We start from the raw sequence: 11,399 nt of genomic DNA on the forward strand, positions 1-11,399 counted from the left end.
CGGCGTTCGAGCTGGCTCATGAAAATAGCGTTACATAGAGAATCGCGCGCATAATGAACACCAACCTGTTCGCTGCATGACGTCGTCATTCTGTTGCAAGTTGCTGGCGGTGTCGTCGTTGTTCGAATTCACTTGTACATCCGTCATCTTCTCGGTCAACGATACTGAGGGTCGTTCTCTTTAGGGTTAGGCGAGAATTCTTGGTATTCGCAGTGGTCGACTTCCACGCACTGCTCGTCACGCCGTAATACGCGCGAAACAACGAGAGGAGATGCGCGATTCAATGAGATACGATGAAAGTTGAGGAACGCGCGACACTTGCGACGCGTTTGAACTGACTGGCTCGACCGCCGGCCTTCCGGGATCACCCGAAGGCCCCACGCCTCACCATCGGAAATCGCCGAGCGTTTACGAACCTCTTGCCGTTCGTACGATTCTCAGGTGCTCCGTGTCGCGTAGCGAACAGACAGCGAATGTGGTTCGAGTATCACCCTTCCGCCAAATAGACCGCCACCCCTCGTTTTCTCGCCACCGAAAACGATGTTTATCATTCATGGTTCGATTCAGTTAACAAATTATCGATTCAATTTTTAAATTGTTCGTCGTATGGTTAAAAGTGTACAGAAACTTGAAATTTACAGTTTCTCCGTTCCCTCAAATTTGTCTTTGTTCAAAATCAATGTTATATTTTAACTAAAAGGATAGTAGTAGAAATAAGTAGTAGACTAAAATTATCATAGATATTTTTAGATGATTATGAAAGTTATTATAAACATTTTCAAATAGGTAGGATGTAGAGCACGTGGTAGGAATTGTTGGACTAAGTTCATGAAATTTTCCGAATAAAATAAAATTATACCAGTACTAGATAGAATGACTTGCTGACTGCCAATTTGATGATTTTTCAATAATAATCAGACGATAATCCGATAATTTAATGATATCATAGATCTATAATTTATATAAAAACATAGACGTTTTGGATTTGTACAAAACATGTTTTTATGATTTTATTTACATTATAATTATATCATCCGAACGTGTGAAAATATAACGTAGATGTACAAATCGGCAAATACTTTTCAAACTTCCCTGGAAGACTGTCAACGGCGTGAAACTTTTCACACTCCTCGTTCTACGAAGGGCATAGTTCATTAAATTAATACGATAAGAAGTAAAATAACACCGATCTCTTCACTCGGTTTGTTTCAGCGTTAGTATGCATATATTAAGATATTATACATCGTTCTTATTATAAATACATATACCTTATACAACGTTACATTCAACCAAATCAAACAGACGTGATTGGTATTTCATATCATCTTTCCCTTTGATGAATTTATTTTATATTAAAAGGTTTTATTTTATCCTGTTCTTTCTTTTCATTTTTTACAAAAGATCCTAATGACGATAAGAGCGATTCGAATTGTATTTCGCCGTTCTGTGCAGAATTATGAGAAGCGTGGAGCGCCTAAGCGCCAGGAGATTTTTTAACAGGGGATGAGTAAGACGATAAGTATGAAGAATGAACATGTTCCTCGTTGACGCGAAGTTCACCGAAGGATGAATACCGCATAATGGTTGCCGCGTTGCCACTTCATTCGCTGTCTTTCTCGCACAATCTACGAAGGAACGCTAGAAACAAAACAATCGATATTAACATCTTATTCTAAAGAAAATACGGATCTGGTGTACCGCTATGTCAATCAAACTTGGTGCCGAATACACATATATGAGCCATTTAAAATATACAATAAATATTAGAATAATTTCATGTGCAAACATAATTTCATGATGCCACAGAAAATGCTATATCGCATTTTGTAATTTTTGTGTCAATTTTCCAAGCTCGAAATGTCCTGTGGGCACGTAAAATTTCCCGGATATATTGCGATGATTTATATATACACTTGTGAATCTCTCGTTGTTCATTAATATTAATAGAAAGCTTCTGTAACTTAAATAACAAATGAACGCCTTCATTGATAGAAGTAGCGTAGATAATTAATAACAGAGTTAATGTTGTCGAAACGAAACGGCATGATTGAAACAGTGCTTTCTTTTGATGCAGAGAAATCCGTGACACAAATAAATATCAAACGTCTAGATCGTTCTATGTATATCTAATTTGCCTAAAATGTACATCTATCTGTGCATATCTAATGTTTTAGACACATAAGATAGTATAAAATAGTATGACAAATTACAGTACGATAGTCAAATATAGTTTGAAACCGTCTTCTTGTCGTCTTGTAATCGACGAGAACTCGAGGAAACGATTAAGGTTGAGCATCGTTTTCTGAAATCCACGCCAACGACACTACCGAGTGTCTTGAGTCACGGATCTCGTGCATGAATACATCTTAAGCTTTTGTACGTGTTGCTGTACGAGAAGCAGGTTATCGATTTCAGCATCCCTGCCACGTAGATTCGTTGCGTCCTATAAAATGTGACATGTGCGTAGTCAAATAGGAGGCAGAAAATTGTGTTAATACATAGGTGAAAAGAGGCAAAGAAGAAACGAAAGAATAAGGAGGAAAGACAGAAAACTCATGGAGATGCACGTTACGCTACAGGGTGTACTTACGAAAGGCGAAATTTGTGATATTGACGTCTGGTTTGTTTACAATAGCACCATCATCTTCTTCAAGAATGCTGCAGAACACAAAACACGTGGAAATGTTAAACGATAGGGAAAACAAGAAACGGGGCCCGAACGATCGTTCGATTCCTCTGACTTCCTGGACATTTTGGGCAGCTATATAAAAATACTCTACAGGACTAAGCTACTGAACACTGTACGATGGGAAAATACAAAGGGGACAATCTTTTTTTTAAATTTTCTACTGTAATATCAACGTCTACTGGTAGAACGAACCGTTAAACAAACGCATATTTTATTGTTCGCTGCTGCTCTTCTTTAATCTAGCGATGCTCTATATTAATGTAACTCACTGATGCAGCTCGTATAAAACACGCTTCTTTTCAACTTCTATTTCGCGAGATGCATATATTTCATTGTGACGAATCGATACTTACGATCATAGGGGATGAAACCTTCATCATCTTCTGGGTCCATACAATCCTTCAGTACTTCCTCTACTTCCGCGTCGGTTAATTTCTCACCTAAAAGATTATACAAAATAGAATTGTGCGTTAAAAGATAAATCTGAAGTTACTCTCTTTGTGTTTGTTAAAGATGTTAAGCGGCCGGAGAAGCGGTAAAATACTTTGAAACTTCTATTCGTGTTACTAACTTCCTTGATATCGTTAAAAATATACAGATTTTAAACTATTTTTATACGCCTACGAGTAATATTTTTCTCTAGTCGACGATGATGAAATATAGGATGATTATAATACCGAGCGCAAGCAGTGTGTGTGAAAGTTCAGCAGCCATCATAGTTCCATTTTCCTGTTTATCGTATAGTTTCAAACATTCGAGAAAATCTTCGTAGCATCCTTGATCCTTGTCCTTTTTACACTGGCTGTAGATCGGCAAGAATTCGTCGAGCTTCAGCATCTTTTCGCCCTTCTTTTTCGTTCCTCCAAGCTTTTCTATGCTGGCGTTTGTAGGATTCAGGTTGAGGGCCCGAAGTACGTCACCAAGGTTGACGGCATCGAGAGTCATCGAGCCATCCGCATCGTAAATGGAAAAGGCAAATTCTGCCTCTGTTTGATAAAGAAAGGAAACAAAGAAAATCATATTACGTATCGCTCATGATCGTTCTTCCGAGTGTCCATTTTAAAATTTGTTTCGATGGATTATAGGACCTTTTGATATTTAAAGAGTGATAGGTAAGTTTACTTGACAGGCGGTAGTTATTGGAAAAAAATATTTTGCTTCGTGATTAAAAAAATGTCAATGTCGATTTTAAATTAAGAACGCAGGTATATGCTAAGTGAAATCTGGGTTAATATCAGCTGAAGCGTGGCTGTTCGTGCGTACCTGGTTCAAAAATATTGTTCTATTTTGAGACTGAGCGGCTCCCACCCAGCGACCGATTCAAGAACCTACTGGTGGAAGTAGTAGTGGGTCAGATTACCCCCGCCGAGCCATATAAGAACACGGTACTAACTATTTTTGAAATGGCGCTTCCCGTTCGGGGTGATTACACCTCCGTTTTACCGAATACTAACGATTACGTAACATTTTTCACGCGGTACATCGAGTTACCGTCTTACTACTTACATTTAGAACCGTATCGTGAATGCCAAACATAATTACGGAATAATTCAAACGAATTTTAAACGTGCCGTTTCCCTTGCAGCCATAAGTTTAACGCGCTTTAAATATAATATATATCGTGGTGAGAAATCGATTATCGCGTAACTTGTTTAACGAGGAATATCATGTTCTTCGATCTACGACAATATTTTATATTCTTGGAAATACCGCGTCATAAACACATTTTTCTTCGATCTTTAAATTACCCTTCGCAGAGAATTTCCCTCACTTTTTCCTGCGTTTCCTCACACATAAAATTACTCGCGATATTCACTAGATAGTTCACTGTTAATTTAAAATGTATCTTATAGTTGGTTGTATTTGCTATTCCTTAAAATCCTGCCTATTATTTCTATTGCACAGGTAATTTCAAACACGTACACAAAAACCAAGTATTTTCCATATGTTTTACTCACTTTCGACGTCCTTTGCACTGAGGTCTGCCTGTAATGCAAAAGAGATATCATTAAATATTCACAAGTTATCACGCAATACTATTTATTATCGTTATTATTTATAAAAATTATATCGAAATACAAAACATTTTAATGGGAAATCTATCGATATAAAATACATCGTAGCAAAGTTTCTCTTAAAGGAATTCTCAGTAACGACATAACTAAATTATTAAATATTTAAAAATATATATCCTTTAAAAGTGTCAAAAGAAACTTAGAAGAATACCAAGAAAGAGTGGAAACTAAATTAAACTAAATTAAACGATGGATTTATGGATAAAATTTTCGTCGTATATCGAAAATTGGAAGAGAAAATCAACAGCTTACCATTGTAACGTGTCTGGTACTGCTAGATGTTAATCGAACGGAGCGTGAACCAGAAGTGGTATCGGGTGTTACCAAATTTATTTATTTTATTTCTGTAGATGGCGCAGTGATCACGCGAATTACAAGGAGAACCAGCTCGAAAAGCTCGGTTCGGACGAAGAGGGTATTGGCAACGCTGCGGTCCAAAAACAGTTCGAGAGACAACGCGGTTTAGAAGCTGTGCTTCCTTGTTACGATAAATGGTTTTCGGTGATACCGTTCGTATGTCATGGCTGCCAGATCTGCAACGCAGAGTACATGCGACAAACAAAAATACACGCTGGACGGCCTTCGATCTCGTATACCCATCGCGCCCTTAATATCGCCGATCTTCGCCTTTTACGTCAAGCAATCGTCCGATAAATCAAAGATACACGTGATTACCAAAAAAGTTACTGTATTGTATAAAATTTTTAAGATACATCTTTTCCTCCGCGGTGTTCCTAGGAACGCGTGGAATTTATTTCACGTCTCGTATAACTTCGTAAGAGCTTGGCGTACGTAGACTATACCGGACGCGTGGCCAGCTGATGGCTAAACTAGGGAGTTATTTTTATCAATTCGACGCGAACAACCAGCGCATTTCTCTCTTAAAAACTAGGTTTACAAGTGGATATTTAGATGTTGTACATCCGATCGTTCCATAACTCCGTCGAGGAAAGAATTTGAACGTCGAGCCGACGTTTGACTCATTTCTTCCGACGGCCAAAAATGGTTCGCAATAATTTCCGTGTTCTACTTAAAATACCCTTTCTCTTCCGCTCTTCCGATTGTGTTTCATTGTGAGTCATTTTCTTCGTTTTACTGGACGTTTTATCTTCCAACGAACGACCTTCCTCCTGATCAGATAGGGCCGAGGACGCAATTTCCTCGATTGTTACGTCCTCCAATGAGGCATTCTTCGTGAAAGGCGTTGATGATGCGACGAACGAAGATGTAATTTCTTCGTACGCAAAATCACATACGTTGCTCCTAACGTCGTTATCGGGTACATAATCGATGTTATTCTGATCAGGATCATCGATACTTTCGATGCTTCTTATAAACTGTTCTTCCGTTTCCTCCCAAACCTCGATCTTTTCTTTGCTAACAGTTTCCGATACATCTTCTTTCCTTTGCTCGGATTCTTCCATTTTCGTTTCAAGTTCCTCGATCATTTGGTAAAGTAAATTGATAGATACTCTAGTCGCTTCGTTCGAGTTTTCAAGTTCCTTCTCCAGACGAGTGCACGTTGGATCTGTTGTGGTTTCGATAACAGCATCGTGCACTATTTGATGCACATCACCCTGACCTTGAGTCGTGTGCATTTCCACAAAATTGGTCGGCTCTGCTGCGTGTGAAACATTTTCGATGTTGCGTACAACGTGTTTTACCTGTTTAATGAATTGAACGTTAGAAAGAACCACTTAGAGAATAATTATTTTCTTATCGCCAACCCCAGAATTATTCGCACTTTTCACAATGTTATTTCCATTTACCTGTTTTTCTAATTTGGATATGTGATAGGGCACGGAAGTAGAATCTCCGATTTGCAGATTACGTAAACCAAGCACCATCTTTTCTATTAATTCTGTGGTTTCCGGTTCGTTGCGATCTACGCTCAAACGATCTTGTATTTGCAGCATTGTTCGTGTGATCTGCGATTGATTGCCAGCAGACTCTTGTTGATGATCCAGCATTTGTAATTTTTCTGACAACATTATTGTTCAATAATTTCAATTTGTTAACATTAATTCCGCTAATAATGAAAATAATGAGCTACAAGTTAAACACGTTTATTCTAGCACGAAAAGGAAAGCAATTACCGAAACCTAATATGCAACATTTCGCATATCGTATCTATATATAGGATAAAATAAGATTTAATCAAATATTGCCTGTATAAGATGATAACTGCTTACGATCATTTGTATCAACCACGTCAAAAGCTTCCAACATTATCTTGTCGATTAAACTTCTTGCAAAGGCTTCGACCATAATTTGAGGCATTATCAACTCGACAGAGAACTGAAATCGTAGCTGTCGGAAATGATCGTCAGATTTTCTATACGCATGGCAAATATGTATGCACTTGAATTTTGCTAGGTGCGGTGTACGTTTATTTTTATTTTTAAAATTTACTCTATTTGTTTAGCAGTTTATTTGGTAAATCGATTAATAATAAGTTCAAACATGAATCAAGTACGAAATTTGTATAGGGTTACCGACACCCTAAAGTGAACTTATGAAATGTTTGCACGTGTTCCGGAAAATGTCAGAAGACGTTGAACGTTTATTTTCAGTTTGGCACCAAAAAAGCAAGGTGTTGCCCGCTTAATTTATAGAATGATCTTTTTTTTATTAAGTATTTCATTAAATTAAATGTATAAGTCAATATTAATAATCTATCAATAGACTTGATCTTTAAAATTTTAAAACCCTGTTTGTATTACGATAGAATTGCCGATGTAACCTCAACTTCGAACTGAATCGGATTAAAGTACTAAAAAATAAATAAACACTCGCTTATCAAACGTTTTAAAGGAAAATTCGTACATATTACTCGAATCTTCGTCAAATTTGCATGCAATGAATGTCATAAAATGGATTAACTATTACGTAAAAGGGATATACCGATCTTTTACGAGTCAAAGTAGCGATAAGAGCACAACCCGCTAGTATTGAAAAACGAACGTGTCCATAAAAGATGGATCAAAATAAGTACATAGAAGTACGAATCTTCGAACCTGTTGCGGAAACTCCAACTTTCGACGCTGCTCACAAATATTCCATAAAAACTCTGAGCACAATTCACGAATGCGATAGTTTAAAGGTTACCCATTCGTACGTTCAAAATAATAATTCGTACATGCAAAGGAACGTTCCATATTCCACGAACTTGAAGTCAAACATCAGAAGCTTTCCATCTTCCAAACAAAGGGTAGATTCGTTTAGAAACGCGGACAGACCATTCGATATCGATTTGCTCTTAAGATATTACGCGTGTAATTCCGATATGGAAAAATCGATAAACAAAGTTTTTGGCAAAATGAATGATCAGGTTTGCAAAGACATAGATCATGTTGGCCCGTTAATCGAATTGGGTGCTATCTACAAAATTTGCAACTCGTTGGAAGAACCGTCTCCTAAAAATTCTTTATCATCCATGTCTCGATTTCGCGATATCATAGTCAAGCTACAATCTTTGATACGCCGATGTAGCAACGAAACGTTGGGAGAAATTCTGTCGAACGATCCGTCGATGAAAATCTGCGAACATTGCGGAGTGATAAGCTGCACTAAGCCAGCAAATATTTCTGTCGAATCGCGAACATCACCACCTAACACCTCCTACTTTTTAAGTACGCAAATGTTTTCAGACGTAACCAGCAGTGGCGACGATGACCCGAGAACCTATCGGCAAATAAGGAGAATTAATCCCAAAAAGGAACAAAGGACGAAACGCGTTGAAAAATATAGCAGTATGCAAAAGAATGAAAATCGTTCGACTTGCAAAGAGCAAGTAGATAATGGAAAAATTTATGGCTCGAGGGAGGTAAATCTAACTGTGAAACGGGAAAATAATTTCCACATAAATGCTCCTCAACGCATCGAAACTATGGTAGCTGAACGCGAACACGATAACACGATTCAAGAGACACGTTCTGTTCGTAACGCGATAAACACTAGAATATTAGAAACAAGTAAAACGGAGTTACCCGATCGCGTTAAAAATTCGCAAATGGAAAAGCCATCGGCTATCAAAAAAATCGTTAAGGCAACGACTAGAAATCAACTACAAGCGGAAGGTAACTGTAACTTCGAGGAAAAAGATAAAATTAAAAACGATCTCACTGTCGATTTTACAAATAATTTTTTGCACGGTAGATATTTCAATCCCGTAGACTATAAAGAAAAGTCCGTACCGAGAAATAAACTGGACGATTGGCAAACGTCGGACAAAGATCAGCTAAATTTCAACGAGTGTAATGAAAAGGTTTTAAGAGACATTCTGTATGAACATCCAAAATCCCGTATTGATGACTCGGTATCGCAAAATTATACATCTTTAAATAGCAGACAAAGCACAGAGAGTAAACAGAACCAACCAAACAACGTCATGAACGACATAACTTCGTCTGCTAATGAAGTGACGTACTTGGCACGAGAGTGTCCCGAATCAATAGAGGGAAGGAAGAAAGAATTGGTTTCGCAATTAGATGAGAGAACGTACGTACATTCTAGACAACCTATCAATAGACGCAGTTTCGTTCTACACAATGCACGGAATTACGATCCGTGCTTAAATTCAGAATTTTTAATACTCGACAAATTGATGGCATCGAATATGATCGAAAGAAATAGCGAGAAAAGCCCAAGAATCTCCTGCATCGATTCTCAAAAGCATTTGAAACATCCCAAACGCGTCGATCCTATTAGAAATATGAAACAATTTAGAAGTCTAACGTGTTTAATAGAAGATGATTCGTTAGAAAATTGTATTACAGCATCTCGTATGTTGGTACAGGCTAATGAAAGTAATACTACAGTTGTTAGTTCCTCGTCTGCCGAGAACATGATACGTGAATGGGTAAAAGTTCCCCAAAGTGCTAATTGTATTCAAGATGAAACGTATAAAAACTCGGATACTTCGAAACCTTCCACGATTGTGTTAAACGTAGAACCTCGTGCATTCTGGGCTAATGAAAAATCAATTTACTGTACAGAGACGTCTATCGATGGACAACGTAATCCAGAAGATTATAATGCGAAGAAAACGTACAAATCGTCGTCGAAGAATAAAACCAAACACCATCATTCGGATAAACGGACTATATCAAATATAATCAGTGGTAGTTTCAAGCTGTGGAATAGTAGAGACTCGATAAAAGATAAAATAAATACATCGAAACATATTGACATACACGGAAGCGAGAAACGTCTTAGGAAGCACTTATTCGATTCCTTTAAAAGTCTTAAGTCCATAAAATCCATGAAATCCAAAGAGTTACGTGGAAGTACTAAATCTTCGGGTTCTTTTGGAAATAGTTTATTTCCTAATATCCCTCCAAGTATTACCCGGCGAATCATTTACGACGAATCATCGTTAAAAAATCTGATACACGACGATAGAAGGTACGCAAACAATACGAAGGACATATTGTTGCTTTATCGGAAAGTTCTCGAAAGTACAGAAGAGATGGATTGGCAAAGCTTTCAACGATTCGTCGAAGACTTACATCCCAACAAAAAAAATCTTTGGCGCGATATTTGCAAAGTCATTAACAGTAAAGTGAAAAGAATAACCGACGAAGACGACGGCAGTGCGGAAATATGTATAGAGATCACCTCCACTCCCTTCGAAGAGGCGAAGCACGAAAGAAGAAAGTGCAGCAACGAGATCGTGTTCGAGATGGACATAACACTCGCAGACGTCGAGAGGTGTCTCAGTAGGAGGCAGCTACTATCCACGGAGAAAGAGCAGCTTGACACCCTTAAGAGAGCCAGTGAAGTTATTAAAGTTCGAAATGATGACGTTTGTGATATTGAAGTAGCCTCTAATCAAGCTGAATAAGCAGTCTTGCATGCTTTCAATTTCGCTTCTACGTAATCCGATTACCATCTCCTTCGCAGTTCCCTCTCGCCATTTCTTTCGTACTTCATTTTTGTTCTTTTTTGCATACAATTTCCGTAACTCTACTTTTTATAAATTTCCGCCAAACTCTTGACATTGCTGAATAAAATTTGACATATAAGAAATTAAACGACTCGCGTGCTCTATTTTCTTAGCATTAGAGCCCCTAAAATTCGAAGAAACAGTAATGTTTCAAGATGCATAATGCTTGTAGCAGACTGGTACGAAGTTGGTTTTAGGTGTAGCGTACCGAATAAGCTAGATCGGTTGATCCCAAAGTGAAAGATTTGGTTGATGCAAGGTGGGCTAGGTGGGTAAATGGGTTGGTAGGGGAACCGTGTGGAAAGGGTGGGTCGCCCCTGGTAAAGTAGGGGTGGTCCAGCAAGCAGATTCCTGGGCTGATCGATGGAACGACCGGCGCATTGGATTTTCCAAGAGTAGCGCGCGCATTCTCATCCTTTCCAACAGCATTACATCCACCGTGTCTTTCAGTTACTCACGATCCTGCCGTGGTGGTGCATCCACCTTTCGGTGAGTGCATACCTGCTAACGAGAAAACGATGCAACTGTGTCACTAGGCCGTATGGCACGTGATCCTGTCCTTGCACGGTGCTGCTCTTCTTTATATCCGTGGCGACGTCCAATGATCGCGACGTATCGGGAATGCACTTCTTGAATTTTCGAGAAAACGTGCGTAGTGCGTGATCTGCTTCTTCCACGAAATTGTTCT

The 11,399-nt window shown here is 38.4% G+C and overlaps 4 protein-coding genes across 8 annotated transcripts in view; 1 reads left to right on the forward strand and 3 right to left on the reverse strand.

Moving 5' to 3' along the window:
* The window catches only part of tau (microtubule-associated protein tau), a 34,408-nt gene extending 33,960 nt beyond the window's left edge, over positions 1-448 (reverse strand). The window contains exon 1 of one of the 4 annotated variants that reach the window (XM_076624930.1): positions 66-448. In XM_076624930.1, coding sequence (XP_076481045.1) covers positions 66-89 — 24 coding nt within the window. In that variant the 5' untranslated portion in view covers positions 90-448. The remainder of the gene's footprint in view (positions 1-65) is intronic. The other 3 variants (XM_076624928.1, XM_076624929.1, XM_033341245.2) reach the window with 3 other exon arrangements.
* A 529-nt stretch (positions 449-977) lies between these two features.
* On the reverse strand, positions 978-5,149 carry Mlc1 (Myosin light chain alkali). 2 transcript variants are annotated; one of them, XM_033341258.2, is made up of 6 exons: positions 5,017-5,149; positions 4,648-4,675; positions 3,367-3,675; positions 3,043-3,129; positions 2,591-2,658; positions 978-1,638 (listed from the first exon to the last, which is right to left on the reverse strand). In XM_033341258.2, the coding sequence occupies exons 1-5, from the start codon at positions 5,017-5,019 to the stop codon at positions 2,627-2,629; spliced, it is 459 nt and encodes a 152-aa protein (XP_033197149.1). In that variant the 5' UTR covers positions 5,020-5,149; the 3' UTR covers positions 978-1,638; positions 2,591-2,626. The 2 variants fall into 2 exon arrangements, with proteins under 2 accessions (XP_033197149.1, XP_033197148.1); XM_033341257.2 differs by lacking the exon at positions 2,591-2,658.
* A 286-nt stretch (positions 5,150-5,435) lies between these two features.
* LOC117160490 (uncharacterized) lies at positions 5,436-7,638 on the reverse strand. The gene is made up of 3 exons (XM_033341254.2): positions 6,957-7,638; positions 6,534-6,745; positions 5,436-6,428 (listed from the first exon to the last, which is right to left on the reverse strand). The coding sequence occupies exons 1-3, from the start codon at positions 7,042-7,044 to the stop codon at positions 5,745-5,747; spliced, it is 984 nt and encodes a 327-aa protein (XP_033197145.1). The 5' UTR covers positions 7,045-7,638; the 3' UTR covers positions 5,436-5,744.
* A 9-nt stretch (positions 7,639-7,647) lies between these two features.
* LOC117160484 (uncharacterized) lies at positions 7,648-10,609 on the forward strand. The gene has a single exon (XM_033341248.2). The coding sequence runs from the start codon at positions 7,742-7,744 to the stop codon at positions 10,607-10,609; it is 2,868 nt and encodes a 955-aa protein (XP_033197139.2). The 5' UTR covers positions 7,648-7,741.
* The last annotated feature ends 790 nt before the right edge of the window (positions 10,610-11,399 follow it).

The sequence above is a fragment of the Bombus vancouverensis genome, chromosome 15, assembly GCF_051014615.1.
Source record: "Bombus vancouverensis nearcticus chromosome 15, iyBomVanc1_principal, whole genome shotgun sequence".
NCBI lineage: Eukaryota > Metazoa > Arthropoda > Insecta > Hymenoptera > Apidae > Bombus > Bombus vancouverensis.